Source organism: Neolamprologus multifasciatus, chromosome 16, assembly GCF_963576455.1.
Source record: "Neolamprologus multifasciatus chromosome 16, fNeoMul1.2, whole genome shotgun sequence".
Lineage (NCBI taxonomy): Eukaryota > Metazoa > Chordata > Actinopteri > Cichliformes > Cichlidae > Neolamprologus > Neolamprologus multifasciatus.
The window spans coordinates 11,151,637-11,171,604 of record NC_140454.1 but is presented as its reverse complement, the minus strand read 5'-3'; the positions used below and the strand labels follow the sequence as shown (position 1 = coordinate 11,171,604).

Below are 19,968 nucleotides of genomic sequence, written 5' to 3'. Positions count from 1 at the left end.
CAGTCAAAGTTTAGTTTCAGCTCTTCAACAGGATCCTTCCTTGTTAGGTGAAGTACATAATTAACATCCCTTATTTAAAATCATGAACAAAACAGGACAGCAACAGCAAGGCAGCCAAGGAGGACATTTATATCCTGTTGTCTTATTCTACACACACACACACAACCTCTTTGGTTTGGATTTATGTTTCAAAGAATACAAAAATACAAATAGAAGTTCCTCAATAGGGGCTGTGTCACCAAAGCATTTTCATAGTCTGGACATTGGCTGCAAATAATACCTGAAAAAGGTGTTTGCACCATTTGAAGGTTTTATACCAAGTCTGCAGTTTCTGGATGCTTCATTTTATTGCAAATTCATAATGTTTACATTTACAATTACAGACATGTAATTGAAATAAAAACTAAACACTGATACATACATCATTAATTGAAGTACTGTATTGAAGTAATTTGATTTTGCCACTCTGTGCACTTTCTGACAACACAGTGGTTGACAGATAGATCCCTTGCCAGTCCAGTTGATGCAAAGGAAAAGGGTTTTTTTGCCATTTCCAGTGGACTTTTTTTTTTTTTTTTTACGTCAAACTAGTTACATGTGCTCATGTTTTTGATGCTCCTTTAAACACACATAAAAATATAGACAGTGCAGTGCCTTATGTGACAATGTTGGCCAGGTGATCTCAGGTCTCACATAGTTTCTCAGTTACTGCAATTGACAGTAGAGTAATATATTACAGTTTTTTCTGATGGCTTGAGCACATTTTTTGTAACTATTGGCTATTTTTGTAAAACTCTACACACAAATAAGAAAACTCTTCACCCAATCAGCAAAACATTGTAGTTTTCTTGTAAAAGCAAATAACCCTTGCTTAACTCTCCACACTTTTGTAAAAATGGTATTTGTGTATCCAACCAAGCCATCATATTAATAAGCACACAATGCTACTACACACTGATGGTATGAATAAAAAACACATCTGGCTTTTGCTTTCTCTGTGCACAAGGTAGGCTATGTCAGTTTGAGCTCATACTTTTGTCATAGATCCGTAGGCATAGAAGGATCCAAACTTCAAGTACTGGTGTTTATTCCCTCACATCAAGACAAACACAAGTGTTTTTTTCCAAGTATAGGATTATTTGCAATCACCATATTGACTATATCGGTTTCTTGGTCTGCAGTGAACATGCTTCCTCTGCCCCAGCATCTGGTCGTCTAGCAATTCTGTAAAGTAACAATTTCAGTATTTTTACATCTATGGTATTGTTGTGTTTCTCATTGGCATATGGCAGTGCTACAAATCTTAGTGCAAAGTGACTGTACTAACCGATTCTCATTTCAAAATGTCCTTATGATGCTTGCTACAGTGTAGCGGCTCAAGTTAGGCTGAACCCGTTGGCCAGCTTCCCTCAGGGTCATTCCACGGTTGATTACATGGTCCACTATTGTAGCTCTGATGTCATCAGCAATTCTATTTCTTACTCTTCTTACCCTTCCTCTCCCCCCTCCTCGTCCTCCTCTTGCTCCTCCTTGTCCTTGTCATCCTCTTCATCCTACTTCTTCACCTCCACGTCCTCTTCCTCGGCCTCCTCTACTTCTCACTCTTCCTGCTCCCTCCATTGTACTCCACACACAGAGCTTACCTGTATTATAGTGCCTGGGCTGATTGCAAAGTGTACTAATTATCTAAAAAGGTTTTCACATGTGACAGTGTGCCAGACAGTTGGCAAAATAGTGTAAATAATGGCCTTAAACATGTATAGTTTTGCTAGGAGTGCGTTGATCATTTGGAAATTGAGTGTAAAGCAGTGAGTTGTGTTTACAGTTCTGCAAAAAGAGTGCTGTGCAGTGGATTGTAGCTACAGGTTTGCAAAGTGTGTGTTACAAAATGGCAAACTGAGTGCAAAGCAGTGTTTGTGCTTTTAGTTTTGCAAACTCAGTGAGTGGTTTTGCTATGAGTATTAATAGTTTTAGAAATTGTGCTATAAGAATCACAGTTAGGGTTTAAACATTCAGAAAAAACTGTAAAAATACAGGATCTTTTGAGCCAAGCATCCTCGGCATCTGTAGACAGTGCCTTTCAAATCAGTGCTAGCAGCTCAGTGTAAGAGGCCACAGCAGGGAGGTGTGATTATGAATGCTCAGACGATTGCAAGGACATAGCAGCCACTCACATAACATACTGTACAGTATATTGTCAGTGTCTTAGTAAGGTGGTGGGCCATGATCTGCTATGAAAACAGCTTCAATACTGCTTAACATTGATTCTGCAGGTCTCTGGAACGCCATTGGAAGGATGGAACATGTCGTTCCAAAAAAAATTACTTTTTCCCTGTGTTGGTCCAAAATCTCCCACAGATATTTAGTTATTGGTTATATATGATATTTAGTTATTTAGTTATTTAGTTATTGAGCTGAAGTAACTGTGAAGGGGACTCAAAGTTTTGGTTCAAATAGTCACCTGACTGTAATTATTGCAGTTCGTCTTGGCTGTTCAATCTGTTCAATCTGTTCTTCACAGCTTTTATTATCTGCAGGCACATCTGTGTTATGGCTCTTATTGACCCAACGTCATGTGTCTTTGACTCTAAAGTTCTGTTTGTCATTAATTATATTTAATTTGACTCTTAGTTTGGTTACTGCTATCTCCAGGTGTTTGAATCTAAAATGAGCTTGCAGTTTCTTGTATATCCTTAAATTTTGAGTTGCTGGTTTTGCCTTATCCATGATCGAGTTGGTATTTCCTATTATGGTCTTCTAATTATAGTTCTCTGCTGAGCAGGTCATCTACTAATTGGAAGGTTGGTGGTTTGATCCCTGGACACTCATTGAGCGAGGCACTGACCCCTAGGTGCTCTCTGAAGCATCAACTGCACGGTGAAAGTGTGTGAATGTTATAGAAAAGCAGAATACAACAGCGCTTTATTTTGGTAGTCCTCGTTTAGTCTTACGGTGTGTTCCCCACAGCTGTCTTCACTTTCCCTGTACAACTACAGTATGTATGCATTCATAGCCTTAGTTTGTTTCTGTTTGTTGTTGAGTTGTACTGCTATGGTCCACTGTTGCATACTATTTTGTTTATCATTACTGTGAGTCTGCATTTGGCATCATCATCCTGACGATGTGATGAGATTGTTTTCTAAATGCCTCTTCAGATGCTTCCTATTATGTAAGTATTGATTTATAACTATTAGTCAGTACTGGTTTTGGCATTAAATTGCATTACTCCTTTACAGAAAAAAGTAATGTAATTACTGTAATTTGTTACTTTGGGATGCATTACACCCACTACTGACCCTAAAGCATTTTGATCTTTGAACAGTCACATCTACAAAGTTGTATATGTACATGGATTTACTGTTTCCTTAACATTGCTGGATATATATTTTTTAAACTCTGTGTTGCACACTTGCTTTTTGCAGGAAAATGTAATCCCGTGTAGCCTAATGCAACACAGATACAAAGGAGAAACTTAAGTTTGTGGTTTGGTTTGTTTGTTGTTTACTACACTGCTCAGGCCGTATTTTGTGTAGCTAGTGGGGCATTGGGAGTCGAGGCTGACTCAACTCCAAATCTGAGGGTGAAAGTTTGGTGTTTTATTTGGAGAAAACTCTCCAGACAGGTAGCTCATCAGTCCTCTCTCTTTAACACGAGGAGTTTCAAGGCCATGGATTTACCAAGAGCTGAGTAGGTAGCAGACAGCAAGGGAATAAAAGAACAAGAGCAACAGCTGAAAGAATACTCTCCTTATCATTTACCCTGACAGTTCAAACAGGAACTATCTGTGCAACCAAAAGAGACAGTTTTGTGTGATCTTTTCTCAGAGAAAGATTACGCTGTCATATCTTGAGACACTCTACTTGATTCGGGGAAGTTGTGAGGTAGATTTATTTGTCGCTGGCTGCACATTGTAATTCTACATCAGTGGTTGTTAATGCCTGTTTTTGTCCTCTTTGTGAGTTTTTGAAAAGGAGGTCCTGAGATCAGCACTGAAATAGATGTCAGGCTGACAGGACAGTACAGAAGTGTAAATGTAGTGATGAACAGTATGAGAGGAGTGCAGAGATGAGCACTGACATGCTGCACAGGAGGAGAGAAGATGAGAGGAAAACTAAATAAGGAAGTAATTACAAAGTTTGGACTACAATAAAGTGATCCGAAGGTCTTTAAAGATGGGGCTTCATAACTGACAAGGGCAGCATGTCAAAATACCCTTTGGTGTAGTTTTGCAGTATTTATCATGTAATTTTTCTGTTCGGGGTGTTGGGATACTTTATAATACTTACAATGAAAAAGGATAGAAGCAATTTGTGTTTTTCTTTGTAGTATACTTTGTGTTTCATTTCTTTTAAAATACTACAAAGATACTCATTACTAGGGATGGGTATCGTTTAGGTTTTATCCGATACCGGTGCCAAACCGGTACTTTTGAAACGGTGCCGGTGCTTAAACGGTGCTCGAACCGGTGCTTAAAGAATGGAGAACACAAAATTGGTCCAAAAACCTCTCATGTTCAGCTGTTTTTTTTTGTAAAAAGATAACAATGTTAGCCTTTTCTGCAGCTATAGGGCATATATGGTATCACTCTTGGCTGGAAGCAGTGCTTAAACAATGGAAAAAACACAAACTTTGTCCAAAAACCTCTCATGTTTAACTGTTTTCCACTTTTTCTTTGGTCATTTTAGCCTTTTTGGCCAGGGTGAAGGGAGTATCTGCCATCAAACAAGAAGACAGCCGCATGTAACTACAAAGGTGTTTGCTAGTTCACCTCACATGCATTAATGTAATAACGTGGTTAGTCTACTCAACGTAAATTACACAAGAACAACATTAAGCTACTCACACAGAGAAGAACAGCTGCTGCTGCCATCATCATCCTCATCATTTCTGCTACACTGGCAGGGCTAGGGGCCAGGACTCTCCTCTTCGGGTTTTTGGGGGATGTTGCTAACTCCGGGTCCGATAACAGGCACCACACCTGCAGTAGATGTGCACGGTGTGAGGTCTCGCAGCAAGCTATCAAATACAGTGCATTTCTCGGCTTTTAACAAAACGCTATGCGTCGCCAGGTGTTTCATCGGATTCGATGTGTTACCTCCTTTGACAGTATCACAGAATCAGCTTAAAGCACTTGTTGTAGGCTGCTGAGTTTGCATCTTTTGCTGTGAAGTACAGCCAGACTTTGACCGCTTCGCCTTGGGCATTTTTAATCTGTAGCTCTCCTTTAAAAGAACGTCGTACCTGGACCCGCCTACTATCCTCGGAAACGTAAAATGATTGGCTGGAATCTAAAGTGTATCACAGCTCAGGAAAAATAAAGCACCGAAATGTGCGCTACTTTTCGGTCTGGTTACTACCATTTATGTCAGAACCGGTGCCATCATGGCACTGGATACCAGTACCCATCCCTACTCATTACTTAAAAAATATCTTATTTCAGGAAATTTACACCATAATTCAGAAGAATTAAAAGGTAGTTGATGGGAAATTACACTGAAGTTGCAGCCTGTTTTATACGATATAGTTTGTAACAGCAGTTTCACTGGACTTTTTTCTGTGAACTGCTGGGACGTTTTTAGGAACAGTGCTCTCAGCATATTGGGTTTTCTTTAGTTTCTTTAAGAAACATAGCTTGAATTGAGTCTACAGTAAGTTGATTGAGTCTATATCTCATAGTACCTTGAGTCTGTTGAGGGGGTTGGAGGTTAAAAATGCTGGGGTTAAGGAGGGTGCTTAAGAGACATGGTGGGCCTGCTCGTTGTCTTTGCTTGAGGCTAACATCCTGAGGCTACTTAGCTTCTACTAGAACAATGTAGCCCGCTGTGCAAGTTGCATTGTGGGTATAGCAGACATTGTGGGTATAGCAGGCCTCAACTTTCCTTTCCTTTAACAGTTGTTTAAGCACTGCTGATATTATTAGAGTGCATATAATGAATAACAATGAACAAGGACAAATTAGAAGTACACATTTTGTATAAAGAGGGGATTACTGTAGAATTAGCAGTCATAACACATAGTAGGGAACTTTTTAACCTCGGGCTGATCAGACATAGAGGGTTAGTCATATACATAGCTTACAGATGACTAGGACTTCCTGCAGAACAGTTCACTTAACAAATTCAGTAGTTTAGTTTTTTATTTTGTGTTGAAATCGCATAATTTATTGTAAAATTCTACAGTTTGTCTATTTTAGAAAAATAACTCTGGTAACAGTCTTACGTTTATTATTCTGTGCAAAATTCTTCAAACTTAAAAAGAAGTTGCATGACCTGGAGGTCTGCTGAGTTTCCCAGTGCTGACATGTTTGCCTAAATTCAGAGGTTCTTTTTGCTTTTTGTGTTGTCATTGTGTAAAATCCACAAGACATCCAGTGTAATGCTGATTCACAGGAAGCTAAGTAATGGAGTGTGTCGCAGCCTGTTTCCAGCTTAGTACTGCTGTCTGAGTCAAAGGTTGTCTATCTGCACCTTTCTGCAAATAGTGAAATAACTGAGTCCTGTCCCGGCGATGTGGGTAATATCATTGTGTTGTTGTAGTTACTGAGGTGTTATCAGCAAACTCTGCCTACAAAGTGAGGTTTGACTGCCAATGGTTTGTTGATGAAAAAGTCCAGTATCAAGTAAGAGTATTATACTCAAGCCCAGAGTTCTGAGCTCGCCAAGTAGGTTCAGTTGTGCTAAATGCTGAATAAATGTGTATTTTCCTGATGTAGGTTTTATTGTTTTAAGGATATGTGATGGCTAAGCTGTGGGCAGTAGAGATGGCTTCCTCTGTTTGCAGGAATTTCACACTGGTGGGGGTCCAGACTGACTGGGTCATGGTCTTGATGTGCCGGAGAAGTAGTTTCTCAAAGCCTTGAATCCCTCAGTGCCATATCCACCCTAAAGCATGAAGCTATCGCTGTAGGATGAATTTTTAATTCCATCAGATACTCATACTGAGAATATATAAATAAAATACATTATATCCTCTACACTGAACACATTCTGTCCAAGATTCAGACTTTACCGTTGTTTTGACTGTGAGAATCCAAGGCTGTTATTTTAGTTAAAATTCAAACCCAAAACGTGGAATAGACATGCCGGTCTACCGTGTCCATTTGACACTTTGCCTCTCCAAAATACGAAGTGGACACTCATGCAGAAATTGCATTACCAGCAGGGGGAGATAATATATTTAAAGCCACGGAGTCGGTAGTGAACAAAAAAACTTAACTGTCAGAATTGATTAAGCTAGACATCTGATATGTGTATACATGTAAATGTGTTAATAATGTCGGTTTAAACGCTTTCCCGTGATTATTTTCATTTTGGTTTAAAATAAAATATCTCCCTCTGCATGTGCGTGTGCATTTCATGTTTTGGAGAGGAAACGCATAACGTGTACGTGGTGGATGGACGTGTCTATTTACACGCTTTGTCATGGTATCAGGTGAGAAATTCCCACTGTAATCTTGTAACTTTAGATATCTTTGTATCAAAAATGTCTTTTAGGCTTCTTTGTTACACATTGTAGTATAAGTACAATGGACTGGTACTTATATAATGTTTTTCTACTCTAAGAGAAGATGGCAGGTGCTTAAAATACTTGATTGGATGAACCATCTACATATTTACTTTCATAACTACAAAATCCTCTTATCTTATTGTTCAGTCCTTCCTTATTCCTTATATGATGCTGTTTGGTCCATACCAGCTCCAATAGCATGAAGCCTGTCGAGAATCTAGTTGTTTTTTTGCGCTCTTGTCAGTTTTCTCCAAGTAAAAGTTTCATTAACTGATTTGACTTAAATGTACTGATAAACTTTGAAAAGTAACAGGGAAAAACAGTCCGTGGCAGATGGCTGTTCTGGTTCTGTGCTGCTCACCAGGGACAGGGTTCAACAGCTTGACGTTTATGATTTTGTGCAGGTAGCCCGTCAGCTTTTGCCCAGAGAAAGAAATGGATCATTTTGCTGACAAGTTGAAGAGATTGCAGACTTACAAGCCCACATTAAGGTCCAGTCGTGGCTGTCAGTTATCATGTTTAGGTGGTGCCTAAGGCTGATTCTGGGTCGAAGGCTGCATTTCACTAGAGACACCTACAGATTTTGGTTTGACCCTCAGTTATATTAGAGATATTAGAGTGTACAGATTGTGCAGAACATTGGACAAACACAATAATGATAGTATTCACATGCATGGCATATTTATGGCTGAAATCAGTAGTGTGTAATTGCAGAAATGCAGATAAGCACTGTTTATGGATATAATATGCTATAGCAGTGTTTTTAAATTTACCACCCGACGTACATCAAAAGAGGTACACTTCTATGTATGAAAATACCCTCTGTGCCTTCTGACATGTTGTAGATTTGTCAGATTAAAGGACATTGGTGTCATCCCAGCATACCTGCAGTTTCTAATGCAAGAACATAACTGCTACACTAGCACATATGTTGGTTTCATCCCCTTATCAGACACTTTCACAAAGTAGAACAGTCTTGCTCATAGGGGGTCATATGATTGTTGCTGCATTTTAAATTAACCGCCACTTAGCTGCCGTGTGCATGCTGAAGTTTGCTAATGTCGATTTGCAGCATGAATCACAGGTTTGTGATGGAAAAAACAAAGATGTGTGAAGTGTGCAGGAGAAAACTGTGACAATCATTCCTGAACTATTGAGTGAGAATCTTAGTGGCAGAAGAAATGCACGGCTGCAAACAAATAATGAGCTTGCTTTATATTATCATCTATTAAATGCTGTTAATTATTGATCTAATTACTCTAATTACACATGTTGGCCAGAACAGGTGCCCCATTCCTGTCCTGGCCAACTTTAACCTCTGGAAACAATTAGGGGAGTTCATCTTGATGTCAGTTCAAGAGGTGGGAGTAAATCTACTCTGTCGTTTTTAAAAATTATTAAAGTTTCAAACCAGTTTTCTACCTAACAGGTAGTAGGTGTAGTGTAACACAGATGGGAATGATGCTCGCTTCTCTTTGTGAATTTAAAAGTCTGGTACTCAAGGTTTGAACTTGCTAGAGGCAGAAGATGGCCTTTTGGCTTAGCCCCAAGTAGAGGGAATTTCACTAGTACAGATATGACAGGATTGCTTTTTCAAAGGTCCATTTGAGTTTTAAAAAATAAAATAAAATTCTTCAATGGTAGCTGTGGCTCAGGAGCTGCAGCGGGTTGTCTATGAACCGGGAGGTCAAAGGGTTGATTCCCCAGCTCCTCCAGTCTGCATCTCAAAGTTTCCTTAGGTAAGATATTGAAACCTAGATGCATCCACTGGTGTGTGAACATGGGCACGGCTGTTGGACAAAGTGCTTAGATATAGAAAAAACTGCGTGTGTGATTGAGTGAGCGAGACCGGTAGTCAGAGTAGAAAAGCACTATATACTAGTCCAGTTATCAGTCATGACCTCTCTGAAAGGTCACGACTGATAACTGCCCCTTTGATCAGTTCCTTGACTCAGCATTTCCTTTTAATCTGTCTCTCAATTGAGCTGAAAGCCAAACAGGCACACACAAACACATCTCATTATTACACCATAAAATATTTAATATGGGAAGGGTCCCTCGGGCCACCAGAACTGATGGATCCATGAGAATAACTGAGCACAAAGTAATAAATAGTGCATTTTACAGTGTTTGCTTAGCTACATGACAGGAACCATTAACCGAATAAGCAGTAGCAAAATTTTCCACTTGGCGTTCACACATGCGCGCACACAAACACGTCTATCTGCAGCTGATCACCAATCAGCAGCCAGAGTGTAGCTGTGCTTGTATCTTGAACAGCAGATTGTGCAGTGCATGTGCAGGCATGCTATTGACGGCTTAGATTAATGAAAACTGATGAGGTTTTGTGACGACTCTTGACATTGTTTACTTCACCCCATCAAATCTGGTTTCTGATCTGCGAGGGTTCCTCATTCTGGAGGACAGCAGCCTTGCTTCCAGCTCTGTTTCTCCTTTCTCACAGTGATGCTGCTTTCATGTGCATCATTTGAAATAACTGATAGAAACAAGCCCTGTGGAGTCTTTTGAGGATTGCAGAATGCCTGCAAATATGGCAGGAGTTCTTACTTTTTGAGTGTTTAATGTTTGATATTGGGTAGTTTTTGGATTTATCCCGCAGGTACTGGATATATTTTGGTGTTTGCTGTGCTTTTATCTACCAAAGCTGAAAATGTCTTTAAAGTTTTATGTCTTTTTAAGTGTTATCTTTAGAAGTGTAGCTGTGGAAGAAATACGAAAACCTCAAAAAGAGTAAGACCAAGCTAAAATAAAATTGTCAGTTAAAATCCAAAATCCTTCAATCACCAGAAGTAGAAATTATGCAGTAATGAACGTATTTGAACATGCACATTCAGTTCATTACATTTTATGTTGTAGTTGATCTCCACAGCACAGCGACAGTATGACACTTATTCTGATCTTGTTTTTAATTAAAGAGATGCATTAGAACAAAAGTAGTGCAAATATTTAAAAAATTTAAAGCTTTAGATCTGTAAAAGGGGTAAACTTAGGAGTAATTGTAACAAGGAGTTATAGTTCCTTCTCTCTCCCCAACCGGTCGCAGCAGATGGCCCCGCCCCTCCCTGAGCCTGGTTCTGCTGGAGGTTTCTTCCTGTTAAAAGGGAGTTTTTCCTTCCCACTGTCGCCAAAGTGCTTGCTCATAGGGGGTCATATGATTGTTGGGTTTTTCTCTGTATGTATTATTTTTGGCTCTATCTTACACCGTAAAAAAATAAATCTTAAAAAAACAGTAATATTCCAGCAGCTGGGGCGCCAAAATAATACCAGAAAATAACTTTCTCATGAAAATACAGTTATTTTTGCTTCTGTCAGTCTGCCCCAGGGCAGCTGTGGCTACAACTGTAGATTGCCTCCACCAGTGTGTGAATGTGAGAGTGAATGAATAGTGGAATTGTAAAGCGCTTTGGGTGCCTTAAAAAGCGCTATATAAATCCAATCCATTATTATTATTATTATTGTTTTCAGTAATGATAATACAGTTTGTTGCCCTAATTTTACATGGGATTTTGCCTTTTTAAAGTGCTTTTAAACATTAAATTAGGAACATTTTAATGTGATTAAACAATGAAATTACCTATAAACAAGGTCAATGAATGCGGCCATATGAATAATAATACTTGAAGTGATATGTTTTTATTGATTAGCATTCAAATATCTCAGTGAAGACAGAACAAAGATTTACCACAAAGCAAGAAAGCATGAGACAAGGCTAATCAAAAGGTATTGGCTGAAGCATTTGCTTATTACGCCAACCCTTTTAACAAAAGATCTTTTAGCATGCAGCTCCTGTACACAGGGCTCGAAGCAAATAATAAAATTCAATTCAATTCAATTTCATTTATATAGCGCCAAATCACAACAAATGTCGCCTCAAGGCGCTTCATAGATACAGAGAAAAGCCCAACAATCATATGACCCCCTATGAGCAAGCACTTTGGCGACAGTGGGAAGGAAAAACTCCCTTTTAACAGGAAGAAACCTCCGGCAGAACCAGGCTCAGGGAGGGGCGGCCATCTGCTGCGACCGGTTGGGGTGAGAGAAGGCAAACAAAGCAAAAACAAAACAAACAAACAAACAAACAAGAAAAAAACAAAAAAACAAAAAACTTTCCACCTTAGTAAGTAACTACATCAAAGCAAAAGAATCAAGAGGTTTTTTTGTTTTTTGTTTTTGTTTTTTTTTGCTCTTTTCATTCTTGATATATATATTTTTCTAATACTCTATTTTTAAACATATTTTTAAACAAGGAAAATGAACTACACCTTTTTAAATCACTGTCATAACTATTCCACAGGTTAACTCCTCTAACAGAAACACATCTCTGCTTTATATTTGTCCTTATCTTGTTTTTTTTAAAGAAATCTGTTCCCCTTAAGTCATATTGACTCTCTCTGACTTTGAACAGCTTCTGAGTACTGGGGCAAAGCAAGTTATTTTGTGCTTTATACATTATCTGTGCCATTTTATATTCAACTAAATCATAAAATTTCAGGGTATTCAGATTAATAAACAAAATGTTAGTTGGTTCTATATAGTTTGATTGGTTTATAATTCTTATAGCTCTTTTTTGCAACTTGAAAATAGGAAGAGTGTTCGTTTTATATGCATTACCCCATATCTCCAGACAGTAAGTCATATATGGAAGCAACAGAGTACAATAGAGTGTGTATAATGATTTTTTGTTCAGGACATGCTTTGTTTTATAGAGAATAGCAATGGTTTTTGACATTTTTGTTTTCACATGGTTTATATGAGACTTCCAACTCAGCTTATCATCAATTATCACTCCAAGAAATTTATTTTCGTACACTCTTTCAATTTCAATTCCATTAACCCTGATTTTAGATACATTTTTCATTTGTCTAGTGCCAAAAATAATCAATTTTGTTTTCTTTATATTTAATGATAACTTATTTACATCAAACCAGTTTTTTAATATATTTAACTCCTTTTCCGCTGTAGTCAGAAGCTGTTCTAGGTTTTTACCTGAGCAATACAGAGTGGTATCATCAGCAAACAATACACATTTTAACAGTTTGGAAATGCTACATATGTCATTTATGTATAATATAAATAATTTAGGGCCCAGCACAGAGCCCTGAGGAACACCACAAGTTACCTTCAACTGCTTAGATTTTACATTATTGAATTCGACATATTGATATCTGTCATCCAGGTAACTTTTCATCCACTTGTATGCTAACCCTCTTATGCCATATCTCTCTAGTTTATTCATTAATATAGAATGATCAATCGTATCAAACGCCTTTTTTAAGTCTATAAAAACACCAACAGTATATTCCTTATTATCTATAGCATTAGATATCCCTTCTACAAGTTCCATCACTGCCATCGAAGTGGACCTTTTCACTCTAAAGCCATATTGGTTATCACTTAGGAGATTATGCTTCTCAATATATTTATCAAGTCTATTAACAAATAACTTTTCTAAAATTTTTGAGAACTGTGGGAGCAGTGATATTGGCCTATAATTGGTAAACTGACTTCTCTCTCCGTTTTTATGGATTGGAATAACTTTTGCTATTTTCATTTGTGAGGGAAATACACCAGTTTGAAAGGACAGATTACAAATGTATGCGAAAGGTTGCACTATATATTCTATAATACTTTTAACTAATATCATGTCAATACCAAAACAGTCAGTGGACTTTTTATTTTTAAATGTCTTCACAATGTTAATTATTTCTCTATGAGTTACAGCACCAATAAACATGGAGGACACATTCTGAGTAATATGTTTATTTAGGTCGTTATTATTTCTTGACTCTGGAATTTCTTTTGCTAAATTAAAGCCAACATTTACAAAGAAATCATTAAATTCATTTGCAATGTCTTTAGTTTTATCAAGCACAATATCTTTATCTTTTTTAAAATAATCTGGATAATTCTTATTTTTTGAGCCCTTTTTGATTATACTATTTAATATCCTCCATGTTTCTTGTGTGTTACTTCTACTTTGCTCCAATAATTTGTGGTAATATTCTTTCTTACTTGTTCTTATAATATTTACTAATCTATTTTTATATAACTTGTACTTTATTTCAGCATCTTTTGTCCTCTGTTTTATGAATCTCTTATATAGATTATTTTTCTTTTTACATGCATCTTCTATCCCCTTTGTGATCCATGGCTTATTTGATCTGTGATGCTTTCTAGTGATTTTCATTAAAGGACAATGTTTTTCATATAGTGAAATTACAGTTGATAAGAATGCATCATATGCACTATTTGAATCTTTATTTGCAAAAACCTCATTCCAATTGTGTTCCTTTAAGTCCACCTGGAGGGCAGCAATGGCTCTTGTTGTTCTAAGTCGTATCATATCAAATATTTGATTCTTTTGTTTAGTTTTAATCCCAAAATAATTTTGAAAAATTGCAAAAACAGGAAGATGATCGCTTATATCAGTTATAAGAAGTCCACCTACTATTTCATGGTCAGTTTTATTTGTGAATATATTATCTATCAATGTAGCTGTATCAATTGTTATTCTACTTGGTTTTATAATTACAGGGAAAAGGGAGTTACTATACATTGTATTTATGAAATCTGTTGTTTTCTGATGTCCATTTGGGTTTAGCAAATCTATATTAAAATCACCACAAATTATTTGCACTTTTTTATCATTTAGGTTGCTAAACATAGCAGCAAGTTTTTCATTGAATGTCTCAAGGCATGAACCTGGTGTCCTATAGATGCAACTTATAATTATATTGTTAGCTTTTTCAACATGGATTTCAATAGTGACACATTCCAATACGTTATCTATGGTGCTTGACATACATTCAATCAGACTACATTTCAAAACTTTATCTACATATAAGGCAACACCGCCTCCTTTTTTATTCACCCTGTTCATTGTAAATAATTCGTATCCTTCCAGTCCCATTTCACTAATTTTCTCATTATCGAGCCATGTTTCTGATATTGCAATTATATTAAACTTTTTTAACTTACTTAAACATTCTGTAATTTTAGAAAAACTTTTATACAGGCTTCTACTATTGAAATGTATGACCGACAATGCATTTGCCATTTTAATATTCATATTGAATTGGTCATTGAATTGTACTTAAATGTACAGAAATATACAGTTAACAGTTGGTTTAAATAATAATGGATTGCATTCATATAGTGCTTTTTGAGACCCTCAAGGTGCTTTTCAATTCCACTCTGGTCATCACCAGTAGGTGGTAGGTGAAGAGTCTTGCCCAAGGACACAACGACCAAGAATGTCCAAGCCGGGGCTCGAACCGGCAACCTTCTGATTACAAAGCCAACTGCCAACTCGCCCTAAATAACAATAATAACACTAATTATTTGATGTAACAAAAGTTTATAAGACTCATTTTATATATTTTTCCATAGCATTACATTTGAATTTAACAGTTCAATCTTTCAAATAACGGACAAATATTTGTGAAATTATGATTACATTTGTGAATGTATTTTAACAATCTAAATATGCATGTGTACAGACAGATACATTTAAAAAACAAGAAAATTAGGTTTTATTACATTTACAGTGATTTTACATTAATTTATAAATAAATAAAATTAATTTAAAAATAAAAATAAAATAGTTCCATCCATTTTCTTAACTGCTTATCCAACTCAGGGTTGTGAGCAGGAATTTGGTGTGGCATGTTGGGGTGGAGCCTGTCCCATTAACACACATTTTCATATTTTACTTTAAGTCCACAAAGACTTAAAGTAAAATATGATAAATGTGTATATATGGGTGCTGTATTTAGCTTAAACAAGTATACAATAGAGATTCAATTTTTTTAGATATTTTTTTAATATACAACGTGATCTTATTTTCTCCATAAATGTCCTTTTTTCCCTTTGAATCTAGAAGGTAAACATCAGAAATATCAGAACGACTGGATTTCTTGTTGAACTCATTGATCACCTGTGCTCTGTGTGTGGTTTCTAGTAAACTGCATTCACTTTCATTTATTCTTGGTATTCTACCTTACCGCTCAGTAGCTCCATCCTACTTTTAGTTACTTTCGTTGCCATCTTCACTCTCAAAAGAGTATGGTGTTAGACGCTTCTCAAAGGCAACAGAATTGAATGAGACGGGTCGCCCTCCTCCTGCCATCCAGAGGCTTTGGGTTTTATAGCTGTAAGAAAGTGGAACATGTGGCCTACTTTTACACCAGGTTAACCAATGTGATGATTGGCAGTATAAATTAGCCTGTTGTTTACCAGCCCAACCCTTCAGGAGCCCAACACTGATTGCACAGTCATAGTTTTTTTGCTCCAAGGCTACAGTCGGAGTCACAGCTAGTCTGACAAGCTTTTGTTGTTTTCTGGTGGCTGAGTTTATGTATTTTTTATCACAAACACTAGCGGTCTACTACATCGATTTTAGGCTTAATGGATATAAAAACATCCTTTTGGGGGCTGTATGTATGAACACTAGCTCTGCCAACTGTCTTCATGACACAGTCATAGTGATTGCTCTCTGCTTTCTCTTCTCTCTCTTTACAGACAGCAACTTTGTTCTGGGAAACGCCCAGGTGCAGTCACTCTACCCCATCGTTTACTGCTCTGATGGTTTCTGTGAGCTCACTGGTTACGCCCGTGCCGAACTCATGCAGAAGAGCTGCGCGTGTCACTTCCTGTACGGCCCAGAAACGAGTGACCGGTCAACGGCCCAGATCCAAGGAGCCCTGGATGAAAGGAGGGAGTTCAAGACTGAGCTGGTCTTCTACAAGAAGGAAGGTGACCCCACATGAAAAATCTGTGTGTGTGTGTGTGTGTATACGTTTGTGGATTTAATACTACTTACGGAGGAAAATGAATATTTACTCACCTGCGATTCAACAATGATGTAAAGGTGACTACAAACTTACAGTTGCTGAGGTTAAAAAACAAATTGGCTGTTTTTAAAAGAAGATATTTAAGAAAAAATGGAGTGGTGGTAAATAAAACATTCAGAATGATATTTTCTTTCCATTCTAAAACCAAGTCAACAGACTCCTGTCAGGTCAGCTGCCGTGGCGCTGGCGATACCCTTCTAAATTGTAAATCTCACATGTGCATGCTGTTTAAGTTTTAATCTTCCTAGAATGTGTGCTTTCACTGCAAGCTGCTTTGAAACCCACCCCCACTTCAGCTTTCTGTGCCAGCGAACCAAGTTGGCTTTGAAAAGTTCAAAGCCATCCAGGCATCTGAGCAGAGGGTCTACTGAGAGGCCATTTATCTTTTTAAGAGGGAAATAAATCTGGGAGTCATTAGCATAACAGTGGCAAGAAATCCCATGTTTCCTAAAAATAGAGCCAAAGGGTCGCAGGTATAGGGAGAAAAGAAGGGGGCCTAAAACTGAACCCTGTGGGACCCCACATTGAAGAGAAGCAGCAGCAGAGGATACAAACTCACCAAGTTTCACAGAGAAAGTTCGCTCTGCCAAATAGGATCTAAACCAATCCTAACACCCACCAACTGCTCTAAACGGGAAATTAAAATGTTATAATCCACTGTATCAAAGGCAGCAGTTAAATCTAAAAGCACGATAATAACACACCTGAGTCAGGTGCTAAAAACACATCATTAAAAGCTCTTAAAAAGGCAGATTTTGTACTATGCAAAGCTTTAAAAACCAGATTGAAAAACTTCTAAAATACAGTGTTCTTCTAAAAAGGACATTAATTGCTTGTAAACTACCTTTTCAAGAATTTTTGAAAAAAAAAAAATCAGTTAGGCCTGTAATTTGCAATAATATCAGGATCAAGAGCAGGTTTCTTGAGTAGATGCTGAGTCACTACATGTTTAAGATTCACAGGTATAACAACAGAGGACAAACTACTATTTACACTGAATTGTACAAATGGTAGTATTAATATATTTTAGCTGACCAAAGAGCTTTTTTTCTTGCACCTCACTTGTTTTGTTGTCACATTCTTAAGAAGTCAAAACTCACCAACTAAAAACAACTGATTCTGGCTAATGACAATTAGCTAAACGAAGAAATGAAAGATTAAAAGTGTGCCGAGGAGAGAAGGAGAGCAACAGCCAAGCAGAGAAATGAAAAATCTTAAGGGAAACAAAGCTAATGAAAGGCCAGACAGAGAAAATCTCTCCATTCATCCACTCATTAATTGTTAATGAATCAATGGTGTGTGTGAGCTGGGACAGAGGCAAAGGCTCAGTCAAATAAATAATAAGGGGAGTGGGTGACATATAGATAGAAGAGTAGCACAGGGAGATGAGGACACATCTGCTCCTCTGAGATATAAGGCTATAACAACAGAAGGTTATAAAAACTTGTTTCCCACAAATGCACACGTCACAAATTAGAAGCGTTTCGTGCTTTTATCCGCTCTTCACTAGCTCTTATTAACATTTTGGCAGTTCTGCAGAGGAGCAAGAAAAAAACAAACACATTTATATCCAGTTGGCTCACTCAGATCACGACAATTGTCTTCTAAGCACAATTTTAGCACAATTTCAAAATGATTATTTATTCACTGAGCACATAGTCATAAAATATTCATATCAACATGATTTACAATACCCCAAGCTTCTCAGTAATCCCTTTAATAACAGGTAAGTAAATGGATGGGAACAACCTCGAAAAACAAAAGTGCAAACTGATCAGTGTTGCAATAAAAGCACTTTTCAGGTAATATGAATTATCCCAAAACAAAGACAAATAAGCAACTGTACCCTTGATCAGCGGTCCCCAACCCCCGGGGTACGATTTTGGTCGTTTGGTACCAGGTCGCGAGAGTTGAGGCTCGGGTGTGAAATGGATGGTTTTGTGGATTTTTATCGGTTTCCCTGGGTTTTTTCCCGTGTGTTATGAATAAATCTAAATCAAAACATCCTACTTTGTCAAAACATCTTACCATAGCGTAAATTTATAGTAAAGTCTATCAATCCATGCTACCTCATCAGAATATACAACCTTACGTGGTTTATGCCTCCATCGTACATATATATAGGTGTAGGACGTTCTGACGGCTAAATCACACTATCAAAACGTGCTTCCTGCTTGTATTTATTTAGGTACGAGTATGTAGTGCAATATTAATTTCTTCGACATAACAACGGAGAGTGGTGTCCACTAACTGCAGGAGGACTAAAATTAATTGACAAGGTTTCCGCTGTACGCCAGTTTACAGAAGTTTAGAAGCACTAAATCAAGACTTGAAATATGACTTCAATTGAGACTCCAAATTGGAGTATTTTTGCACAAAAAACAAAACGCATGTCATGGTTTGCCAGGGCAAATGTGGGGGGATGTGGGGAAGGAGGACCCAAAATGCAGGACTCTGTGCGATGAATGCAGTGCATTTATTTACAGTTAAGTAAATAGTACACAATCAATAAATCCCCGTGCATTTCCAACTCCCGTGCCGTGTCTTCTCCTCAGTGCTCATGCTCCGTGTCTCCGCTCCCGTGATACGTGTGCTCGCTGCCCTCCCGTTCCCGCACTCCTGCTGGAAAATCCACAGAGGCAGCCGTTAACACACAAACAGCGACAGACTAGCACTCACTGATTTGGCTGAAAACACTGATGGGTAGTCACTCAACGATCCCGCCGGAGAGAGCTCCACCACACTCTTAAGTAGCTCCTCCGACGAGGCTTGATCAGCGCCAGGTGTGTGTGAAGATCATTGGATGTGACCGGTCAGCTGGCAGGGCCACACCCACCAGGCCTGAAGGTGCCTATCACGACCGCACCCACACACACCTGCCAATTGACCCTGTGCACGAGAAAATGCTAACTTCCTGGTTTGAGACCAGATGTGGGGTTGTACATTTCCGGTAGCTTTACTTCGCTACTGCAAAGATACACTCCAAAATCATGTCCAAAACTCGAAAACGGAAAGATCGCGTTAAGTCACAAAGAGCAGAAGGTGGGAACACTCACCACTGTTGTGTCATAAAAAATCTAATGATCAATTTTGACGTTTAAAGAGTTTAGATCGATCAGTTGTTTACATCACTCAACACAAGCAGAACTGCATCACTGCAGCAGAAGACACATCGTCCACATTCAGAAGCACATCTCTGTATAGTGACTGGTCTTATGATTTAAACAGGCAAATGTTCAGCATTCAAACTACAGGTGAAGAATAGTCAAACCAGATGTTTCCCGTTATGTCGAGATCAGCTAGTCAAGTACACACCTACACAGCATGTTAACAAACCTTGAAAAAAAGCCACACAAAAAATTAATGATTGCTGGTAACGGTTTCTATACATTAGTATTTACGAAGGGTATGTTGTGACTTACCTTCAAAATTACAGCGGTCCCTCAGTATAACATGGTTCACATTTCACCTCGCTGTTTCGCAGATTTTTTAGTGCAAGTTTGCATGCTTATTTTACGTCACATTGTGTCCTGCATCCTGATCGCTGCAGACGATCTCCTCCCTGACGTCTCTCCTGTACAGTACAGAA

At 38.0% G+C, this 19,968-nt stretch overlaps 1 protein-coding gene across 1 annotated transcript in view; it reads left to right on the top strand.

Moving 5' to 3' along the window:
- The window catches only part of kcnh3 (potassium voltage-gated channel, subfamily H (eag-related), member 3), a 182,437-nt gene that overhangs the window by 103,404 nt on the left and 59,065 nt on the right, over nucleotides 1-19,968 (top strand). The window contains exon 2 of the mRNA XM_085136252.1: nucleotides 16,048-16,281. Coding sequence (XP_084992378.1) covers nucleotides 16,048-16,281 — 234 coding nt within the window. The remainder of the gene's footprint in view (nucleotides 1-16,047; nucleotides 16,282-19,968) is intronic.